The following is a 17,772-nucleotide window of genomic DNA, read 5'->3' as shown; positions in this document are numbered from 1 at the left end:
TTGGGCGCTGGTTTCAACAAGATTTACAGCGGAAAAGTTTTATCTCTGTGGGGATTTTGTGTAATTATTTGTCAAAAGTTTCGGCTTGTACAATTTTGCCTGACAGCTCCCATCTCTCTCAAACTTGGTAGAACTGTACCTCTCAAAGGTGACATCGAACACGAAGCAAAGTTCTATCTGCTGTACTAACTGTTTGAGACAACTTTGTGCAGATAGCGCAAGAGCTTTTTAGCGACTGATCATCACAAAAGTAATGCCATGCCGCCAAAAGCTGGGCATGCCAATTATTTTGACACCGCTTATAATTCAAAGCGAGGAGCATTTCACAATTTGCGACTGCCGAAGGAAAGAACAAATTTTTAAGGTTAATTCCTGTTTTAAAAGAATCGGTTAGAATGGCGAATATGATTACAGCTATCGTGCAAATACGTTCACAAAAGTGCAGGGGCGACGCCGCTGTTCTTCTCCAGAATACGAACCATGTTTCTTGTCATGATCCCAATGGATGACAATGGATTACGTACTGTACCATAGAGTTTCATACAATATTGTATAAAACTTTATGCGCTATACCATAGAGTTTTATACAGTGAGAGAGTGAACCCCGGGGGACATAGACAGTGACGTGTCCGCTGTTCCGCTATCGCTAAAGAGCGGGATAGCGCTGCTCGTTCCGCTCCAGAGTGGGGAGCGTATCGTGCCTGCTGCCAGTGAAGAGTTGAAGAGCCAGTTGAAGAGCTGAAGAGCCAGTGAAGAGCTGAAAGAGTTGCGATGACGCTGTGCCGGGGCGTACAAACGTACCGGAACATTTTCAAGTCGAGTCTTTCTTGGACTACCTAAGCACGAAAGTTTCGGTCTGTCTGTCGGTCTGCAACTCGATTCACCCAGAAATAGAGAGTTTTAGCAGTCCGTCTGTTCCGTCCTGTACGTAGTTACCGGGTTTACCGGGACGAGGCTGCGCCTGCGCGCGCGGAAGGGCGAGGAGGAAGGGAGAGGAGGCGCCCCCCCTCCCCCCCACCATGGCGAATGCGCGGACATGGCGAAGGCCGGCCCGCGGAACTAATTCCCCTACCGCGACGAATGCCCAAGTGCCCAAACGGGTCCCGGTCAACACGGTAACTACGCACACGACGGAACAGACCGACTGCCAAAACTCTCCAATGTTACTGGTGAGCCTGCTCACTCGTGGGTTTCTCGAACACAGGAAATTCGTGGTGGTGAGGGGAACTAGAGTGCAGCAGGGGAAAATGGGAGAGGTGAAAGTGAGATAGCGAGTAAGAGGGGAAATTGGGGAAAATATATGCAGGGGAGGAGGAGTGCCGAAGGAGCAATTGGTGGAGGAGGTGAGGACATAAGGAGGGAAATAAAAGAAGAGATTATAAGTGGGGAAATAGAGATAGGAAGAATCGGAGCGGACGATTCGGGGAGGGGAAAAATAGAAGAGCGAGACGTTGGAGGAAAATATTCAAGCCGGAGTACTGCTGACGTCACGGAGTGCTGACTTCGCGGGGAGCAGCGGACGCCGCGGTGGCCTGGAGACGGAGGGGGAGGCGGCCATGGAGGAAGAAAAATGTTAGGAGGAAGTATGACGTCAGGCGGCCCAGCTTTGGCAAGCCAACGTCCTCTGACGCCGCATTCTCTTCTCCTGGGGCTCCTCCCGCGCAACGCATTATTGAAGATGCACCACTCTCAGGCCCGCGGTAGCATTTAGTGGCTCCGGCTGGCTGCCGGTGGAGGCGAGTGGCCATGGAGGAAGAAAAAGTTAGGAGACGGCATGACGTCACGCAGCTAGCCTTCGCAAGCCCAGCTCGGTTGACGCCGCTCCCTCCGCCGTTTCCCTTTCCCAAGCCGCAGCAGTCGGCCCAGCTTGTCGTCTCCGAATGGTGGCCCATCCGAGTTCTTCCATTTCTTCTGGAGAGATATCTTCGCCCACCACGACAGAATCCATGGCGAGGTATTAGCCGGCGCCGCGATCCAAAGCTGGCGCGGTCGCGTTCAGCTCCGCCAGCGTCGCACGGAGCACGTGCGTTACTAGCACCGGCGAGGGAAGCCGGCGTGGCAAGCCTATGTAGGCTTAGCCAGGTGTGCGGCGTGGCAAAATGTTCAACGCGTCGTAGCTGACCTTCAGCACCAAAAACGAAGAACGTGGTATGGCTAGGTTCCTTGGGGCCTCGCGGATCCCGCGGCGCTTCTCTCGTCAGCGTAGATGGCTTCAGCCGGTAAACAGAAGGAACAAACACGGAGCCGATTGCAGACGTGTGTGTATCGCTTGGCCCCCTAGCGGGAGGTCACCGACCATGGCAACTCCCCCCACGGCCGGACTGGAGCAGCGGCGAGCGCGCACTTTCATACGGCCTGCGCACCCAAGAAGGAACCAATACAGCAGATTCTTTACAGTGGGGGCGCTTCGAACCAACCCTCCCTTCCAACCCGCCTTTCTCTTAGTCGACGCATCGCCTCTGGCCGAGCAGCTGTGTGTTTTTGACAGTGCGCTTCGCTGCCGGCGGGCCGCTCAGCCCGACCGGAGCGTGAATAGCAGAATCACGTTTAGCTAAGCGATAACCCTATCTCCCTCGACGGGAAATCATTCGCGTCACTGGTCGTGCCCTGTGCGTGTGCAAACCAAGACATCATCCGAAAGGAAAAATAAAAAATAAGAAATGATATTTCAGTCACGGAAAGTGCCGTGTTTATTTGCCTGTCTCACCATTTTCATATAATACAGTCGCTGATAAGATATGAAGGCCTCGCATATTTTTCTTCATGTGCCCCGAGTTAAAATGTTTCTTTCAATTTTTTGATTAGGCGCTTCCGAGTGATAATGTTAGGCTGTTTGACCCAATTAGACCGAAAATTCAGAAGGGGGGAGGAGTTGCCTATTTTAATGACGCACATGTAAATTTACACGGACAGGTATCGCGTGTAGCCACGGCAGGGCTAGAGCAGTGGCAAGTGCGCGCGCGCCGCCGCTCTACCTACCCCGCGCGTGCTGTAGGTCAACCGGCGAGGGTTGGTCCGCAGCGACACGAACTAGCGGCGGTCAAAGGTGGGAACTATACCCGAAGCGCAGGCCGTATGAAAGTGCGCGCCCGCCGCTCCTCCAGCCCGGCCGTGCTCCCCCTAATCCAACGGCAGACGTAATTCGAGAACTGCGCACTATTAAACTTGAAATCTCCTGACTCAAAGCAGAAAACGCGGCTCTTAAGCAGGAAAACATGTTGCTCAAAGCTCGCATGCAAACGGCCGCACTTGATTCTGACCAAGCAGCATCCCCTAATCCCCCAAAGCGCAAAGAACCATGCACGCCGAATCTCGAGGAAAAAGGATCCACTCCCCCTATCCTGGAACAACGTGTCGAAAAAATCGAGCAGATTCTAGTAGAAAAAAAAAGCTGAATATACTCAGTTACATAAAATCCTCCTAGGAAACCTAACCACCATGCAGTCCACCATAGACGCAATTAGAGCAGAAATGCACAACAATATTCAACGGATAGTTACCAGCATAGAAGCGACAAACGCGCCAGTGGTAGATATTACAGATGTCGACATCCCCTGATTCGGCCCAGCAACCTATCAAGAATTCCAAGAATAAAATCACCCGAATTTGGCAGTGTAATTGCCGGGGCTTCTCACAGAAGAAAGCTGTCTTACAACAGTATATTCAAAATGTCGATACCCCCCCCCCCTTATATTATCGCTCTACAAGAAGTTGGAAAATCTGTAAAACTTCCGGGATATAGAGCATACCAAGCAGAACAGAACCCAATCACGGCGATACTGATGCAGCGAAACATTCCTGCCAGTAGGACTCAATTTGAAACCATCGATATCCCTCACGATTTCATCACTATTTTACCCACAAAACGAAATCAAACCAAACTTTTCCTGCTTAACATTTACAGCAAACCTAAGGCCAAAGATAATAGATTTAACTTACTTTTCTCACTTGCCCGTAAGGAAGCTGGACTCCATAGCCTAGTCATAGTTGGAGATTTTAATGCGCCACACACGGCTTGGGGATACCTCCATAATACGAGGAAAGGGCAGGACCTTTGGGATCAAGCACAAATACATCACCTTACACTCGAGAACGAACCGAACACCCCCACCAGGATAGGAAACAGCATACAACGCGACTCTACACCAGACCTTACATTCACTATGCACATAAAGAAATCACAATGGACTGTAACAGACGTCAATCTCGGCAGTGACCACTTTATTGTTCAAACCGATCTTGAACTCAAGCACCCAATTAAAAGGCTACCTAAGCAAACACGGCTCATAGACTGGGATGAATTCAGGAAACAACGCCTCGCCAAGCAGGACTCCCAAAACAGTGCAGACCTTATAGATCTACAAAGCTGGACCACTCAACTTATACAAGACACAGAATTGGTCACAAAAACATTAGACCCGGAAATCCCCGCTGACAATACAGACTCACATCTACTACACTTATGGGAGGCACAGAAAAGCATTCGTATGCGGTGGAGAGGCAACAAACACAATCGTAAACTTAAGCGCAAACTCGCTGAATTCGAAAAACAAATACAAGAACATGCAACATACCTTGCACAAGCTCAATGGGACGAAATTTGCTACCAGATGCAGGGAAACCTGAGTATGAAGCGCACCTGGCATTTACTGAAGCATCTAATAAATCCCAACCACTCCAAAGCGGAGCAGAATCACAGGCTTACTAACACAATTCAAAATTCTCAAGACTCTGATGCAACACTCCTCAACGATATCATAGACACATACCTTCCCAAAGGCACCCATGATACACTTCCAACCTACGCCGGCCCAGACAACCCTGAACTAGATAAAGAGATTTCCGAGGCAGAGGTTAGGGGAGCTATCCTTAAACTTAGACCTAACTCTGCACCAGCTATAGACCAGATTACCAACAGGATGCTAAGGAATCTAGATGATAACTCTATTACAGCCATCACGGACTTCTTTAATCACCATTGGACTCAAGGCACTTTACCTCAATCCTGGAAACACGCAAAAATCACGTTTATCCCCAAACCAGGAAAACCACTCACACTTAAACATCTCCGACCGATCTCTCTCACCTCCTGCTCGGAAAGCTCATGGAGCACATTATACACAACAGACTCGCCAAGCATTTACAGCACAAACAACTCCTTCCTCACACAATGATTGGTTTCCGACCTAAACTATCCACACAGGACATTCTTCTTCAACTGTCCCACGACATAATCACGCCACAGCATAAACATGACAACGCCGCTATACTAGCATTAGATTTAACTAAAGCCTTTGATAATGTTTCACACACAGCGATACTCAAAGGCTTGCACTCCATAGGCCCAGGACCACGCACATACAATTACATCCGAAGTTTTCTCACGAACAGGACAGCTATTGTACAAATCGCCGATATCACTTCCACCACCCTGACTCTCCCTTCAAAAGGCACGTCATCTTGCTCCGTGGGCACGTCACAAGGCGCCGTCCTTTCCCCTTTATTATTTAATCTCGCCATCTTAACCGTCCCCCAACAACTCCAACAAATCCCTAATCTTAATTTTGTTTTGTACGCCGACGACATTACACTTTGGATCAACAAAGGCAGCGACGCTGAAATAGAGAGCACTCTACAAAGAGGAGTAGAAATAGTGAGAGGAGGCTGGTAGAGCAGGTCTCACCTGTTCGCCAGCCAAATCGCAGCTGCTCATACTCCCACCAAAAACGCAAAACTCATCCCCCCGAATATCCACATAAACATGCGAGGCGACCCCATCCCGAAGGTTGAAATAATCAAAATCTTGGGCTTAACCATTCAACATAACAGATTAAATACTCACTTCATACGCCAGCTCGAACAACACGCCACGCAAACGATAGGTTTAATTCGACGAGTTACCAATAGACACAGAGACCTCAGGGAAGCTGAACGCCTCCGTCTCCTTCAAGCCTTTGTCCTTAGCAGGCTGACCTACTCCCTTCCCTATTTAAACCCATCTAAAACAGAGCTTAATAGAGTGAACATCATACTCAGAAAAGCTGTATAAAGCAGCGCTGCAACTGCTCCTTAGCACTTCCACTGCCAAATTCGAAGCTCTAGGTGTGCATAACACCGCGGAAGAGCTCATTGGGGTCACCTCGTCGATCAAATCACCAGACTCTCAAAAACTACCACTGGCGCTCATATTCTCCAGAGGTTACGAATATCCCCTTTAGATCCCCCAGAAGACAAAACCACACCCCCTCACGACATCCATTCTAATTTAATTATCAGGCCTATACCCAGAAACATGCGCCCACAATTCAACACCAAAAGGTGTTCGCAACGCGCACAAGCATTACATAAAAAATACCGCGACAAACATGACGTTCATTTCGTCGACGCAGCCGAATATCGGTGGCATGGTGCCTTCTCAATCGTCTCCCATTGCCCTTCCAATCAGGTACAGCGGAACTTCCTGACCATCCGCACCACCAACCCAGCCACAGCGGAAGAGGCGGCGGTATACTATTAGCGCTAACGGAAAAGCCGACCCCTTCCACAATCATCACCGATTCTAAAACGGCAGTTCAAAATTTCGCCTCCGACTATATTTCGCCCCAGGCACTCAAAATTCTCCAACAAGCACCCCCTACGTCCCCCGTAGAAATCATCTGGGCTCCGGCGCATGCTGGCCTGGAGGGGAATGAAGTTGCCCACAGTATGGCTCGAGAACTCACCATCCGAGCCGGGCCCAGCTCGTTCCCCTACCATGGTGCCAGATCCGCTAGAGACCGAATGATCACCTACAATGAAATTACCACCCACTACCGCCTCTCTCGCCGCGTATACCCCCGGCACACATACAACTCACCATCCAGCAAGAACACACATGGCGTCTTTTACAGACAAACACATTTCCCAATCCCGCTAAATGACACCTAATTAAGCCAGCGCTATACCTTTCACCTGACTGTACTGCCTGCCAGTCCCTCGGCACACTTCAGCACCTTATGTGGGGATGCCCGAGAGATCCCTATCCAAAAATAACCTCATGTGAGCAGTGGGAGAAGGCGTTGCGCTGCCCAGACCAGGAGGCTCAAGCTTCACTGGTCGCCCGGGCGGCTGCGGTCGCCGCCAAAACGGCGGCCACCATCGTCAACTAACTCTGCTCCCAAATTGTTGTCGTTGTTGTTGATCCTGGTGCTCCCAAATAAAAGTGTTTCTTCTTCTTCTTCTTCTTCCATGGTCGGGTGGACCGGCGGCGGCGGCGGTCTCCGACTCCGGGGAATCTCTCGTGTTTGGTTGGCGGTAACTTTTCCCCGTCCTTCCTGCATTTGTCTGCTCGGCGATCCCATGCCCGCGTGCGGGCAGGAGTGCCGCGTACGTGCAAAAGACAAAAGCCGCGGGAAAAAAACCAACATATAGCAGCAGCCTTCGCGACAACGGGCCGCAGAGCAGTTTCGAGCATACGAAATTGAAGAGTGCGCGGCGGCCCATACGGCGGCGGCGCGGTGGGGTCACGTGGTGCAGTGACGCCTGGGCCGACTTCGATTTTACTTTTTATGTATAGGCTTCACGTTTCTCCGGTGGCGCCGTCTCCTAACTTTTTTCTTCCTCCATGCGAGTGGCGTTGCCGAAGGCGCCGTACGAGATTTTTCGCCAGCGTTGCGCTCCCACCCTCGTATTGTGGAAGTACTGTCGCTGTTCAAAGAGACACGAGACGTAGATCCCATGCTCAGGAAGCACCTTCACGAGCTGCGAGCCGAATTTGACGCTTACCGCTAGAACCACGGTCGGTTTTGCTCGAACGCGCCGCTGTAAACATTCACAAGCACGGAGCGGCCTACGGGTGCGTAGTGTTTGCCAGGTGTGCTTTGACGATTGCGTTTGGAATTCTCATGGAGGAAAGAATACTCAGGAGAGGCCCCTAGCATCCCAATGCATTGCAAAAAGTGTGAAGGAAGTTACGTCATTTTTCTTGAGCCCATGGACAATGTTGCTTACTTGTTTACAACTGCGGCGGCCAAATTTGGGCAATTAAAACGGACAAATTTTTAAGGCGCTTGGTATGTCGCTGCCTCGCTACGCTTGCAAACCAGCGCAGTCGCTACGACAAACGTTTTTAGATTAGGCCAGTTTGAAAACTCCGCCGTCGGAGGCGGCCTTAACTTGTATCCCGCGAGCCTGTTGCTATGACGACGACAAACGCTACTTTGCCAGGCTTAAGAGCTAAAAAATCGTCCTTCTATCTCAAAAACGAAGGCCGTTTTTCGATTGAAACATTGGGTGAGGGTTAGAATGGGCAAATTGAAGGCGAAATCAACAGCTTAGAACATTATATCGCACCGAGGAATTAGCGACGAAGCTGTATTCGCTTCGAAGCGGGAGGGCAGGGCGACGCCATGTTAGTCAAATCAAACCGGAGACAGCAAAGGATGATGGGATAGAGTGCTGGGCTCCGTGGGCTCAAGTCATGGCGGGACTCGGCTTCACAAATGTGACGTCAGGGCCTCTCCTAACCTTTTCTTTCCTCCATGGGAATTCTGCTGGGAGTTATCGCGCCACCTTTTCTTTACATCATAGCGCTGTAACGAATGTCCCATCAGCTGATAGGTGGTGCGAAAAGCTTTGGTTTCGCTCGCGTGCGCATTTGCATACATTTGCCTTATCGGTGCTCCATCATGGTAGTTGGAGGCGATCGATGGCAACGTTGCGCAAAAACAAACGAGGGCAAATAAGAAACGAAAGGACAAGCGCACTTTCTTGTCGTTTCTTCTTTGACCTTGTTTGTTTTGCGCAACTTCGCCATGTATAGAAAGCCGCTACCGCCGCACTGCGCCCTCTAGTTCCAGCTCGTCGAGTAGCTGCGAATACCTCCCGGATGAAGGGCAACTTGCCCGCTTAAAACGCCGACGTGGGGCAGTATTACTTGTTCAGGTTTCTTTCACTTCTAATCCCGCGCACATAACCGTTTGCCGGCGTGCACGGCTTGGGGGGAGGGCTGCGTGCACGCGGTCCTTACTGATGGCGCCTGCGTTGTGCTGGCGGGAGGTTTAAACGCGGACGTCAAACGGCCCAATGCGACTTGTCCGGTGCCGTCTGTGATCGAGCGGATTGGGTTGGTGTGTTACACGAACAGTGAGATGCCTACGAAGCGGGAGTCAGCTCCTAGCTTGTCCGCGAGACTGAACCTTGGGTCCTTCCAAGTTTCATTCAGCTAATTGGCTAGGAAGTATGCTCAGTCGCTATTTACGAGCAAACGTGTTTCCTTTCGTGCACTCCGTGGACTGCGTCCAGCTTCGCAGGTCATTTTTCTTCACAGAGTGGAAAGGGCACTAATTTTCTTACAGCCACGACTCGTACGCACCCGCCGCGATGGCTCAGTGGCTAAGGCGTTGTGCTGCTGAGAACGGGGACGCGGGTTCGAGTCCCGGCCGCGGCGGCCGCTTTTCTAGTGGATACGAAGAGCCAAACCGCCCGTGTATATACGAGATTTCGGCGCATGTTAAAGATCCCCAGGTGGTCAAAATCAATCCGGAGCCCTCCACTATACGGCGCGCCTCATCGCCTTCATTTTGTCGGCGCGTTGAACCTTACAATCAATCAATCAATCAATCAATCAATCAATCAATCAATCAATCAATCAATCAATCAATCAATCAATGACTCGTACGCCGTAGCATTTGTGTTCCCGCGCAGTCGACTGTTTCTTCAAGACGTGGCGTTTTTTATTCGCTTTCAAAAGCCGCGGAAGACGGCCGGTAACGGCCGCATGATCGATAGGACCGTGCAATCGCGCCAGCCGAAGCCCCTAGCCGACATGAAGAACCACGAAGCAAGAAGGTTATCTTGCTCCGTGACGCAGCATAAAATGCCTTGTCATGCATGCTCCGGTGGCCGCGCGGCTGCGACTTGATGCGATAACTTTTTCGTTTTGTTTTACAACTGGCAGAATGTTCTGGAAGACGCTATCGATGTGAAAGAGTGGAAGGGTAGGCGGTAGCCGACCACAACCGGACTGGAGGAGCGGCGAGCGCGCAGTGCGCGCCCGCCGCTCCTTTAGCCCGGCCGTGAGCCGACCAATAGCAGCGCTCTGTAATGCCAGGATAAGCGCGTTTTAGAACAAGGGGTACGCCATCTTGCCTGCCTGTTGCGCATCGGGCGCAGAGTAGCTGGCGGCGCGGTGACCGCGGCGATGGACAGGTGAGTTTTTTTCCACGCGGTACACTGTCTATTGGGGAAGTTTGGTTCGCGCTAAGAGGTGTTTAATGCATAAGTGTTGTCGTTTTCGTTTCCTTCAGTCGTTTTTCGTTGTGCCTGTGCCATCCCCGCTCCCAACCGACTCGCTCGGACAAGCGAATACCCACGAGGGCCTCACGGACTTCCTTCACGGTATGCTGCTTCACAGTCTTCACCGACGACTCTTCCAAGTAATGAGTTCCGTGGCTGAAGGCCCGGTGCGACGTGCGGCGTGCCCACGAAACCGGCTTTCGTATCATTTTTTTTCGCGACGCTGAACGTTTGCGTATTTGAATTTTCCTAACCGAGCGCACATTAGCCTCGGAGCCGGACGTTTCCTGCAGGCCGTCGCGACGCAGGGATTCCGACTGTCGCCAAAGCTTTGCGGTGCGCGTTAGGCTGTAGCTTTCGGGACAGCGGCGCAGTGGCGGTGTTGGAGCCCTTCGCCACTGCCTCTAGCGTCGGACTCAGCTCGGAAGCCCCGTTAGGTTGTGGTGATAGTCGGTCTTCCTTTCCGAACGCCGCGGTAGCCGAGGTATATGCACTTCGATAATGCCTTCCGCTCGCACGTCCTCGGTTCGCTCGGCGTTCGGAATACAGTCGTCACCTTCAACGAGCATCACTGAAGCACGGAACGCAGCTCTGCGGTCCGCGGCTCCAAATTGGGGTCGTGGCAAAGGCGAGTGATGGAATTGGTGTCCTTGGTTCCTTTTCAGGTTCGCGTCCGGCACCGCCTCCGCCCTCTCCTTTCCCTGACCCTTGCGTCGTGTCTTATTGCACTTATTGCTCCTTCCCGCAAACATGCACTACTCTTCTGGCTAGGCAGGTACACGTCTCCATCTGTCCTATCTACTGAGCTCGACGGCGCGTGTTTTGTACAGAGGTGTTTTCTGGTAATAAAAGTGGTTCTGTCGCTGTTCGTCTGTTACTTTGCCTTTCAGCGCCCCTTCCCGTTCCTGCCAGGCGTAATCATGGTCCCCGCATTCGGTAAGCCGTGATTACCTTCGAAATTACAACATTTCTAACGTGCTTTGCCTTTTGTTCCAGACCGCCTCCTGCCTATGCGTACCGGCCACCGCCGAGCAGGACGGGGCCGTCATCGAGACGTCCAGAATGCCGTTCGAGTCGAGCTGTACATGGCTGCGCCTGTCTTGAAATCATTAAACCCTGTTTGCAATCGGTAAGGAATGATCTCCCTAAACGTAACCTGATTTGCCTCTTGGCGCAGACCGCCTCCTATCTATGCGTCCTGGTTACCACCTTGGAGGACGGTGCCGTCATCGAGCCTTCACGGATGCCGTTAGAGTCGAACTGTCCGTCGCTGAGCCTGTCTTGGAATTAAACCCTGTTCGAAACCGGAGTACTGCCTTTGTCGTTTGTACACAGTCGATGCGGCTCGCTGGCTCTGTCGGCTCGCTGGCTCTGTCGGCTCGAGCGACATCAAGTACTGTGTCGGTCTCTTGTATCTCGTTTCGAACAGTATTTTAGCAAATCCTAGTTGTCATAATGGCGCTCATTAAAGTTGGGAGAGAAAAAAAAAGAGCGAACAAGTTCGTACTCCTAGTGAGCATAATTCCAAAAATGATTCGCTAGGAGTGCGGAGGGACAGCCCTTGACCTCGTGTGAACGTCGCACCGTTCATGAAGCGAAGTTCTTACTCAGGTACTTTGTCCTCTGGCTGGTGTGAAAGTGTTCATTCTAAGCAACGTGTCCTCCCAGGATTTGGCCCCGGACGGCGAAAAAGGTAAATGAACTGCTGTGTGTAACTTGTACGGGGGAGTTCGGCGTAGCCGCCGGCAAAGTAGCATACGGACTAGGAAAGTCTGACCGTTCTTGTCGTCACTCGTAGAGCCGAGTGTAATACTCGGCGTACTGTTTAGTTTTCTCAGTGGCTCTAACTGCACCAATTTGTGTCCAGATAAACCATGGCGTGCCATAGCAGAGTGTTATCAGATGTAGCTGCTCAAAGATTAGCGATTCAGTATCGACAAGTGTTGTACGTAGATGTGCAGTGAAGGGCTCAATTATGCATGGTGGCAATGCGAAAAACTGTCGCAAAGCGCCTCAGTGACGCTAAGCCCCAAGCAGATCGTCACAGAGGAGCCTAGCAGCCCTGCCAGAGTGGTGCATTACCTGTGCGAAGGATGTGAGCCTGTGGGGAACCCCGACTGAGTTTTCTCCCCCAGGGGGACGTTTGCTTCAAACTTACCGGAAATAAACAGTGTGCGCGCGTTCCGGTGTTCGTAGTGATGGCGGCGTCAGTGTCTGTTGACGCTGCCAAGAGTCAAAAGACGTTTGGTTATGTCTCCCGCCTACTTGCTTGGCCAGCGGGCTCCTTCATCTCGAAAGCAAGTGTGCCCTGGCAGAGAATATATTTCCTTCGTGGTCAATAAAAATGCATAAAAGGATTCACGATTGTTGTCCTCCCTTGCTCCACTCACCAAAGCGTTCAGCACTAATCAGAGGCACCGAAAGCACAGCGGCAAACAAATAATGTTCACATACGGCCATATTTTCGCTTCAAACCAGAGGAGTCCTATTCGACGATAGAAATACATGTACTGAACTAAGTAAAGAAACAGTAATGCGATAACAGACCAAGTAAAAGAAATGAGAGAAAGGAACAAAAGTGAAAAAAAATTGCTGAAAAGGTACTGAATCCGGCTTACGGATTATGCGCGGGGCTCAATCTCTGACAAGACGACGAAATCGGCCGGCCACTGTATACCGCCATCTAACCTCCACACGTCATTGGTGCAGAGAAACGCCCTTTCACGGACAGACTCCGTCATTAAATGGCTCTAATAATGTTCCCTAATGCGTGTGGAACTAAACACATGAGTAATTTGCCTGCGTCAAGCTAAGGCTGAAAGCTTCAGAACTCGCGCTACTAGCCACGGGTGTACTAATGGGGACGAAATGCGTACGTCTCAACTCGGCCCGCATGCAGTCTTTGCCTCAACGGGCGCTTTCTAACCATTCCGACGGCGCCGAAAAGGGCAAGGAAGGCGCCAAGAGGCACGATTTGCGTCGCCGTTATCAGGAAAATCTTTTGCTGATAATGGGGGTATTTTCAAGCATTCTTTAGCAAAACTTTTCACTCGAAGGTGTAACCATGGTGTAACATTAGGCTGCGCGAAAAGGTGTAAACTTTGACTCCCTTGAGGGTGTACGTGCTGATTCTCTTTTGCAGGGCTATACCTACACCCTTTGAGGGAAAAGTTTCGCTAAAGAACGCTTGAAAAGACCCCCCTTATCAGCAAAAGATTTTCTTGATAACGGCGACGCAAATCGTGCCTCTTAGCGCCTTTCTTGCGCCTTTTGGTGCCTTCAGAATGGTTAGACAACGCCCGTTCAGGCCAAAAATTTTCGGGACGCTCAAAATATACGCCCTTTCACATCCACAAGCCTGCGAAGCTGTAATTAACCATGCATTACCGAGTTTCGCGTAATTAATTAACGGAGACAGTAATTTAGAAATCCGCGGACCTTTCAGAAAACTTGCCGTGTTTTGACCATACTTCGGCTCGAAGGGTGAGAACTTTCATGTTGTCGGGCAAATCTTTTGCTGATAAAGGCCGGGTCTTTTCAAGCGTTCTTTAGTTAAACTTTTCACTGGAATTGTGGAAGTATAAGCCCCGCAGAAGGGTGCCAGTCCTTGCACCCGAGAGAGAAAGAGAGAGAGAGAAATATGTTTATTGGAGAGGTTGGCCTGGGAAAGTCAGAATTGGCTCCCTTGCGTGCAGCGTAATGTTAGACCTTTTGAGGGAAACGTTCACATCACGTGTGTAAGTTTTCTCTTCGACGTGAGTTTTCATGTGATCTTATTTATTCGTATTCAGAGATCTTAGTGAGTGAGGGTTTGTTCTAAAGCGTAGTTTCCCATCCAAATTCCCTTTTATATTCATATTTTTAATTTTTTTTCTTTTCAATTCTGTACATGCACGCCACTGTGCTCAAGCTGGCGTAGCCAGCGAGCTCAGGAGCCTTGATAGAGGCAGAAAATATTTTAAAAAACTCTTTTATTTTCGCAATTGAAGCAAGGAGTATGAGCGACATGACGAGAGGCTACGACGTCATGTTTTGGCGGTGTGAAGGATTGCAAGCTTGTACAGAACACGGGCAGGCTTGGACGCGCTTCGGGTTTGGAACTTCGAAGAGGTGTCCTGACTTGTCGAACAAGGCCAGCGCGCTGAAGCTAAGTGAATGCAACATCTGAAGAAAAAAAAAGAAGAAAAAGCCACAGTTACACATATGCAGCAGTCAGGAACGGAAGCAGCAGCGGGCTGGCGACCCGGTTTATTACAGCTCCATAGTAGGGAAGGGAGCAGGCCGATAAGCATCGCACCACAGATTACACGAAATTAGTTTTATAGACTTTCAGTCATGCTTCTACGAGGTCGCGGCTTCGATTCCCGGCCGCGGCGGCCGCTTTTCTGATGGAGGCGAAAAGGGTATGGGATTTTCAGAACCCGCTTACATACGCGGTGCACCGCGGCGCCATCTCGTGTTTCAGCGTAGTGCCATTTAGCGTAGTTCGATGCAGTCACTGTGTATTACAACTTGATCACAACCTGACTACACCGGTGCTTTTGCGCGTTTTCTCATATGTACACCAGGCATTCTTCCCTCGAGGGAAACGAGGCGGCACACGCCGCTGCCCGCGCTCTTACATTACGGGCGTTTTCGTCGACGGAAGAGGACCTTTCCGAACCCTCCATCTATCCCCCGGTCTCTCCCCGATACTTTGAAATCTTGTATCATTATCGCCAACTGCGGCTTCAATACCCTCCTCCTCACCCATCCCTCAGCACACAAGCGGCTCGCATTTGGCGTCGACTGCAGACCAACACATTCTACAACACCACGATACTCCACTACATCCCTCCACTTACCCCTACAACTGCCCTTCTTGCTCCGTCCCAAACACTACCTACCACCTGGTGTGGGAATGCCCCTACGCGCCAAACCCCCTTCCATCCCCATCCCCTGAGCAGTGGAAGCGCGAGCTGGCCAGCTCACGGTGCGAGGACCAAGAACGCCTTATCACTCGCGCCCAAGCAGCTGCGCTAGCTCGCCGCTATCTGGACTGAGAAAGCCATCCACTTTTATGCTCAATAAATGTTTTCCAATCCAATCCAATCTCGTTTTAGTGCCTATTTTCGAGTGTTTTGGAGTGCTCTTGTACTCTTTTAGATAGTTTCCGCACAGATTTTCGCTTAATGGTGGTGTGCGCACGGATTGACGCGGACGGACATTGGGAGGTCCTAAGGTACTCCGCACCCTTATATACAGGCGAGGGAGTAAGCCGTTTGGCTCTCGGGTACTAACTCACGGTCGTAGCCCAATGGGTAAGACGACTCTGGTCTACCAAACACAGGCTCGAATCCTGCCGGTACCTGTGTGATTTTTTGCGATTTTAATGTTATGCGCACAGACGAGGACGGACATTGTGAGGTCCTAAGGTGCTCCGCACCTAAAAAACGCGCCTCGTCGCCTGCGTTGAGTCGGCGCGTTAAGCGATACAATCAATCAAGCTTTACAGCGCAGGGTATACAGAGCAACACTTCGCCTTCCAGCCAACCCCTCTACAATACGCTTACTCTCAACTGGCACCGTTAACACGATCCCCCAGCCCCTCGAAGACAACCGCTTTAGCCAACTTGCTTGTCTATCCACAACCCCCTAAGGTTCGTTCCTCCTGCATTAACTGAACCTCACTGCTCCACTTCGACAAGGCCACTGAATTCTCATATGGATGACTTTTGAAATGCACGCTGGCTTTCTCTCATGCTACCTTTTACGGCCGTTACGAAAGAATTTCTTATGTCATTAGGTAAGTTGGCTTTCCGAATACGGGGTTGGTGAGCCTCACTACGTTGGAACTGGAGCGCACCAAAGGAGCATCGTACCTATGCGCCTCCTGGACAACGTCGAGAAGGCAGAGAGGGGGCCAGCTGGCAGGCGCCTCTGCAGCATCCCAGGAGGCTGTTGTGCGGCGACCAAGCGCCCAGCCTCACGTGCAGGGCCTTCGCATATCGCAGTCCAAGACTGACGCCCACGATGGAGAGCCTGTGTGTGCATGGTAACCACAGAGAGGTGTTTTACGTAAGCTTTGCCATTGTCGCAACAGTGCCGCAAATGGCTATGAACCAGCCCATCTGGTCCACATCGCGTGCATCTCACAGGGAGTGAACCAGCTGCTGGCAAGGGCGGGGGTACTCACACCAATGAGCCCTCTCCATTACCAGGCATGTACGGGCTACCAGCACTACCTTCTGGGCTGAGCAATGAAAAGCCCTCGCCTAGCGCGATCCGACACATCCGCACACGGGGCTCCCCAGGCGCAGAACCTTTTCCCGAAACAGGCAGCAGGCACGCCCAGCTCCAAGCCCTCCAGGCGGCCCTGCGACATGTATATATAGAGTCGACTTCAGGTGAACCACGGTGTACCCGATTGTGACCAGCCCACGTCCCCGGGACCATCGCCATACCTCGACTCCGAAGGTAACCCAAGAGAAAATGTAACTGGTCCCAGGTGGTGTACGGTTAAATTCCCATTTGGGCCCAGCTGGTCCTTGCTGGTCCCAACTGGTACCAGCTAGTTCCAGCTGGGAATTTAACCATGAAACAATGGTACTAACTATTATTTTCTCTTGGGAAGGTCACAGTTCTGCAGCAAAACTATTATTTTCTTTTGGGAAGGTCACAGTTCTGCAGCAAGAATGATATTTTTTCATTTAGTTGCTCTTGTCCCAAATGCAAAAGAAATTTTTTGGCATATAAGCATTCTACGCCCGTACAGCAGCTTCCAGTGTAACGCCAATGGAGCTCATTCTGTGCAGTCTGCATCAAATTTATGCACTTACGTTATAACATAATTTACGTTACTTTAGCCTCTCGTTTTTCTTTTTAAGATAAGACCTGCACTACAAATATATGTGTAGCGCAGGTGCTTTGTTAAAAAAAACGATATGAATCATGCATACAAGAAGCGTTATATCGCTAGCAATAATTTCAGCAAATACCAACCATAAACACACAGATATAAGCACAAGAACAGCGCTGTTAATGACGAAAGTTACATGAATATGGCAGGATTACCCCTCACTCAAAGCGGAATAATTCAGCCATCGGTATTCGTCAAGCCATACCAGTTGTGATTTCTGTTTCTGTTTTGAGTCTCTAACGCAGCCCATCTCGTAGCTTAATTCTATCAGAGCTCTGAGTGAACATAAGAAGCTGGTCGACATTTCAGTACAGCCCAAATGTCGAGTCTGCTGTACTGAGCTCCCTCTTGTGGTTCTGAAATAGTTGCATTATTCTCTGTCAAGTATTCAATGCTTCGTGCATAAATGCATGCCCTATAGCAGTGGTTCTCAGCCATGACTGCCCCGGGGACCCCTTTTGGGTTTGCGATAGTGATGGGGGACCCCACGATGGAGCGTATGTTGATCTGTGCCATAATGTCAAACAATTTGTACTTGAACCTGTAAGTCTTCTAGACACCTATGTGCTGCCTTTTGTGGGTTTCTTTTTTGTGTCTTT

General features: G+C 50.6%; 1 protein-coding gene across 1 annotated transcript; it reads left to right on the top strand.

The window, feature by feature from the left end:
- The first annotated feature begins 10,036 nt into the window (after positions 1–10,036).
- Positions 10,037–11,578, top strand: LOC144155142 (uncharacterized). The gene is made up of 5 exons (XM_077686410.1): positions 10,037–10,188; positions 10,287–10,377; positions 11,166–11,211; positions 11,272–11,404; positions 11,453–11,578. Exons 1-5 carry the CDS (start codon positions 10,181–10,183, stop codon positions 11,526–11,528), a joined length of 354 nt encoding a protein of 117 aa, XP_077542536.1. The 5' UTR covers positions 10,037–10,180; the 3' UTR covers positions 11,529–11,578.
- Positions 11,579–17,772: the final 6,194 nt, after the last annotated feature.

Source organism: Haemaphysalis longicornis, unplaced genomic scaffold (genome assembly GCF_048455015.1).
Source record: "Haemaphysalis longicornis isolate Haplotype H1 unplaced genomic scaffold, Haemaphysalis longicornis Haplotype H1 scaffold_1, whole genome shotgun sequence".
Classification (NCBI taxonomy): domain Eukaryota; kingdom Metazoa; phylum Arthropoda; class Arachnida; order Ixodida; family Ixodidae; genus Haemaphysalis; species Haemaphysalis longicornis.
The sequence above is the reverse complement of the archived record's forward strand: the minus strand, read 5'-3'. Positions and strand labels throughout refer to the sequence as shown.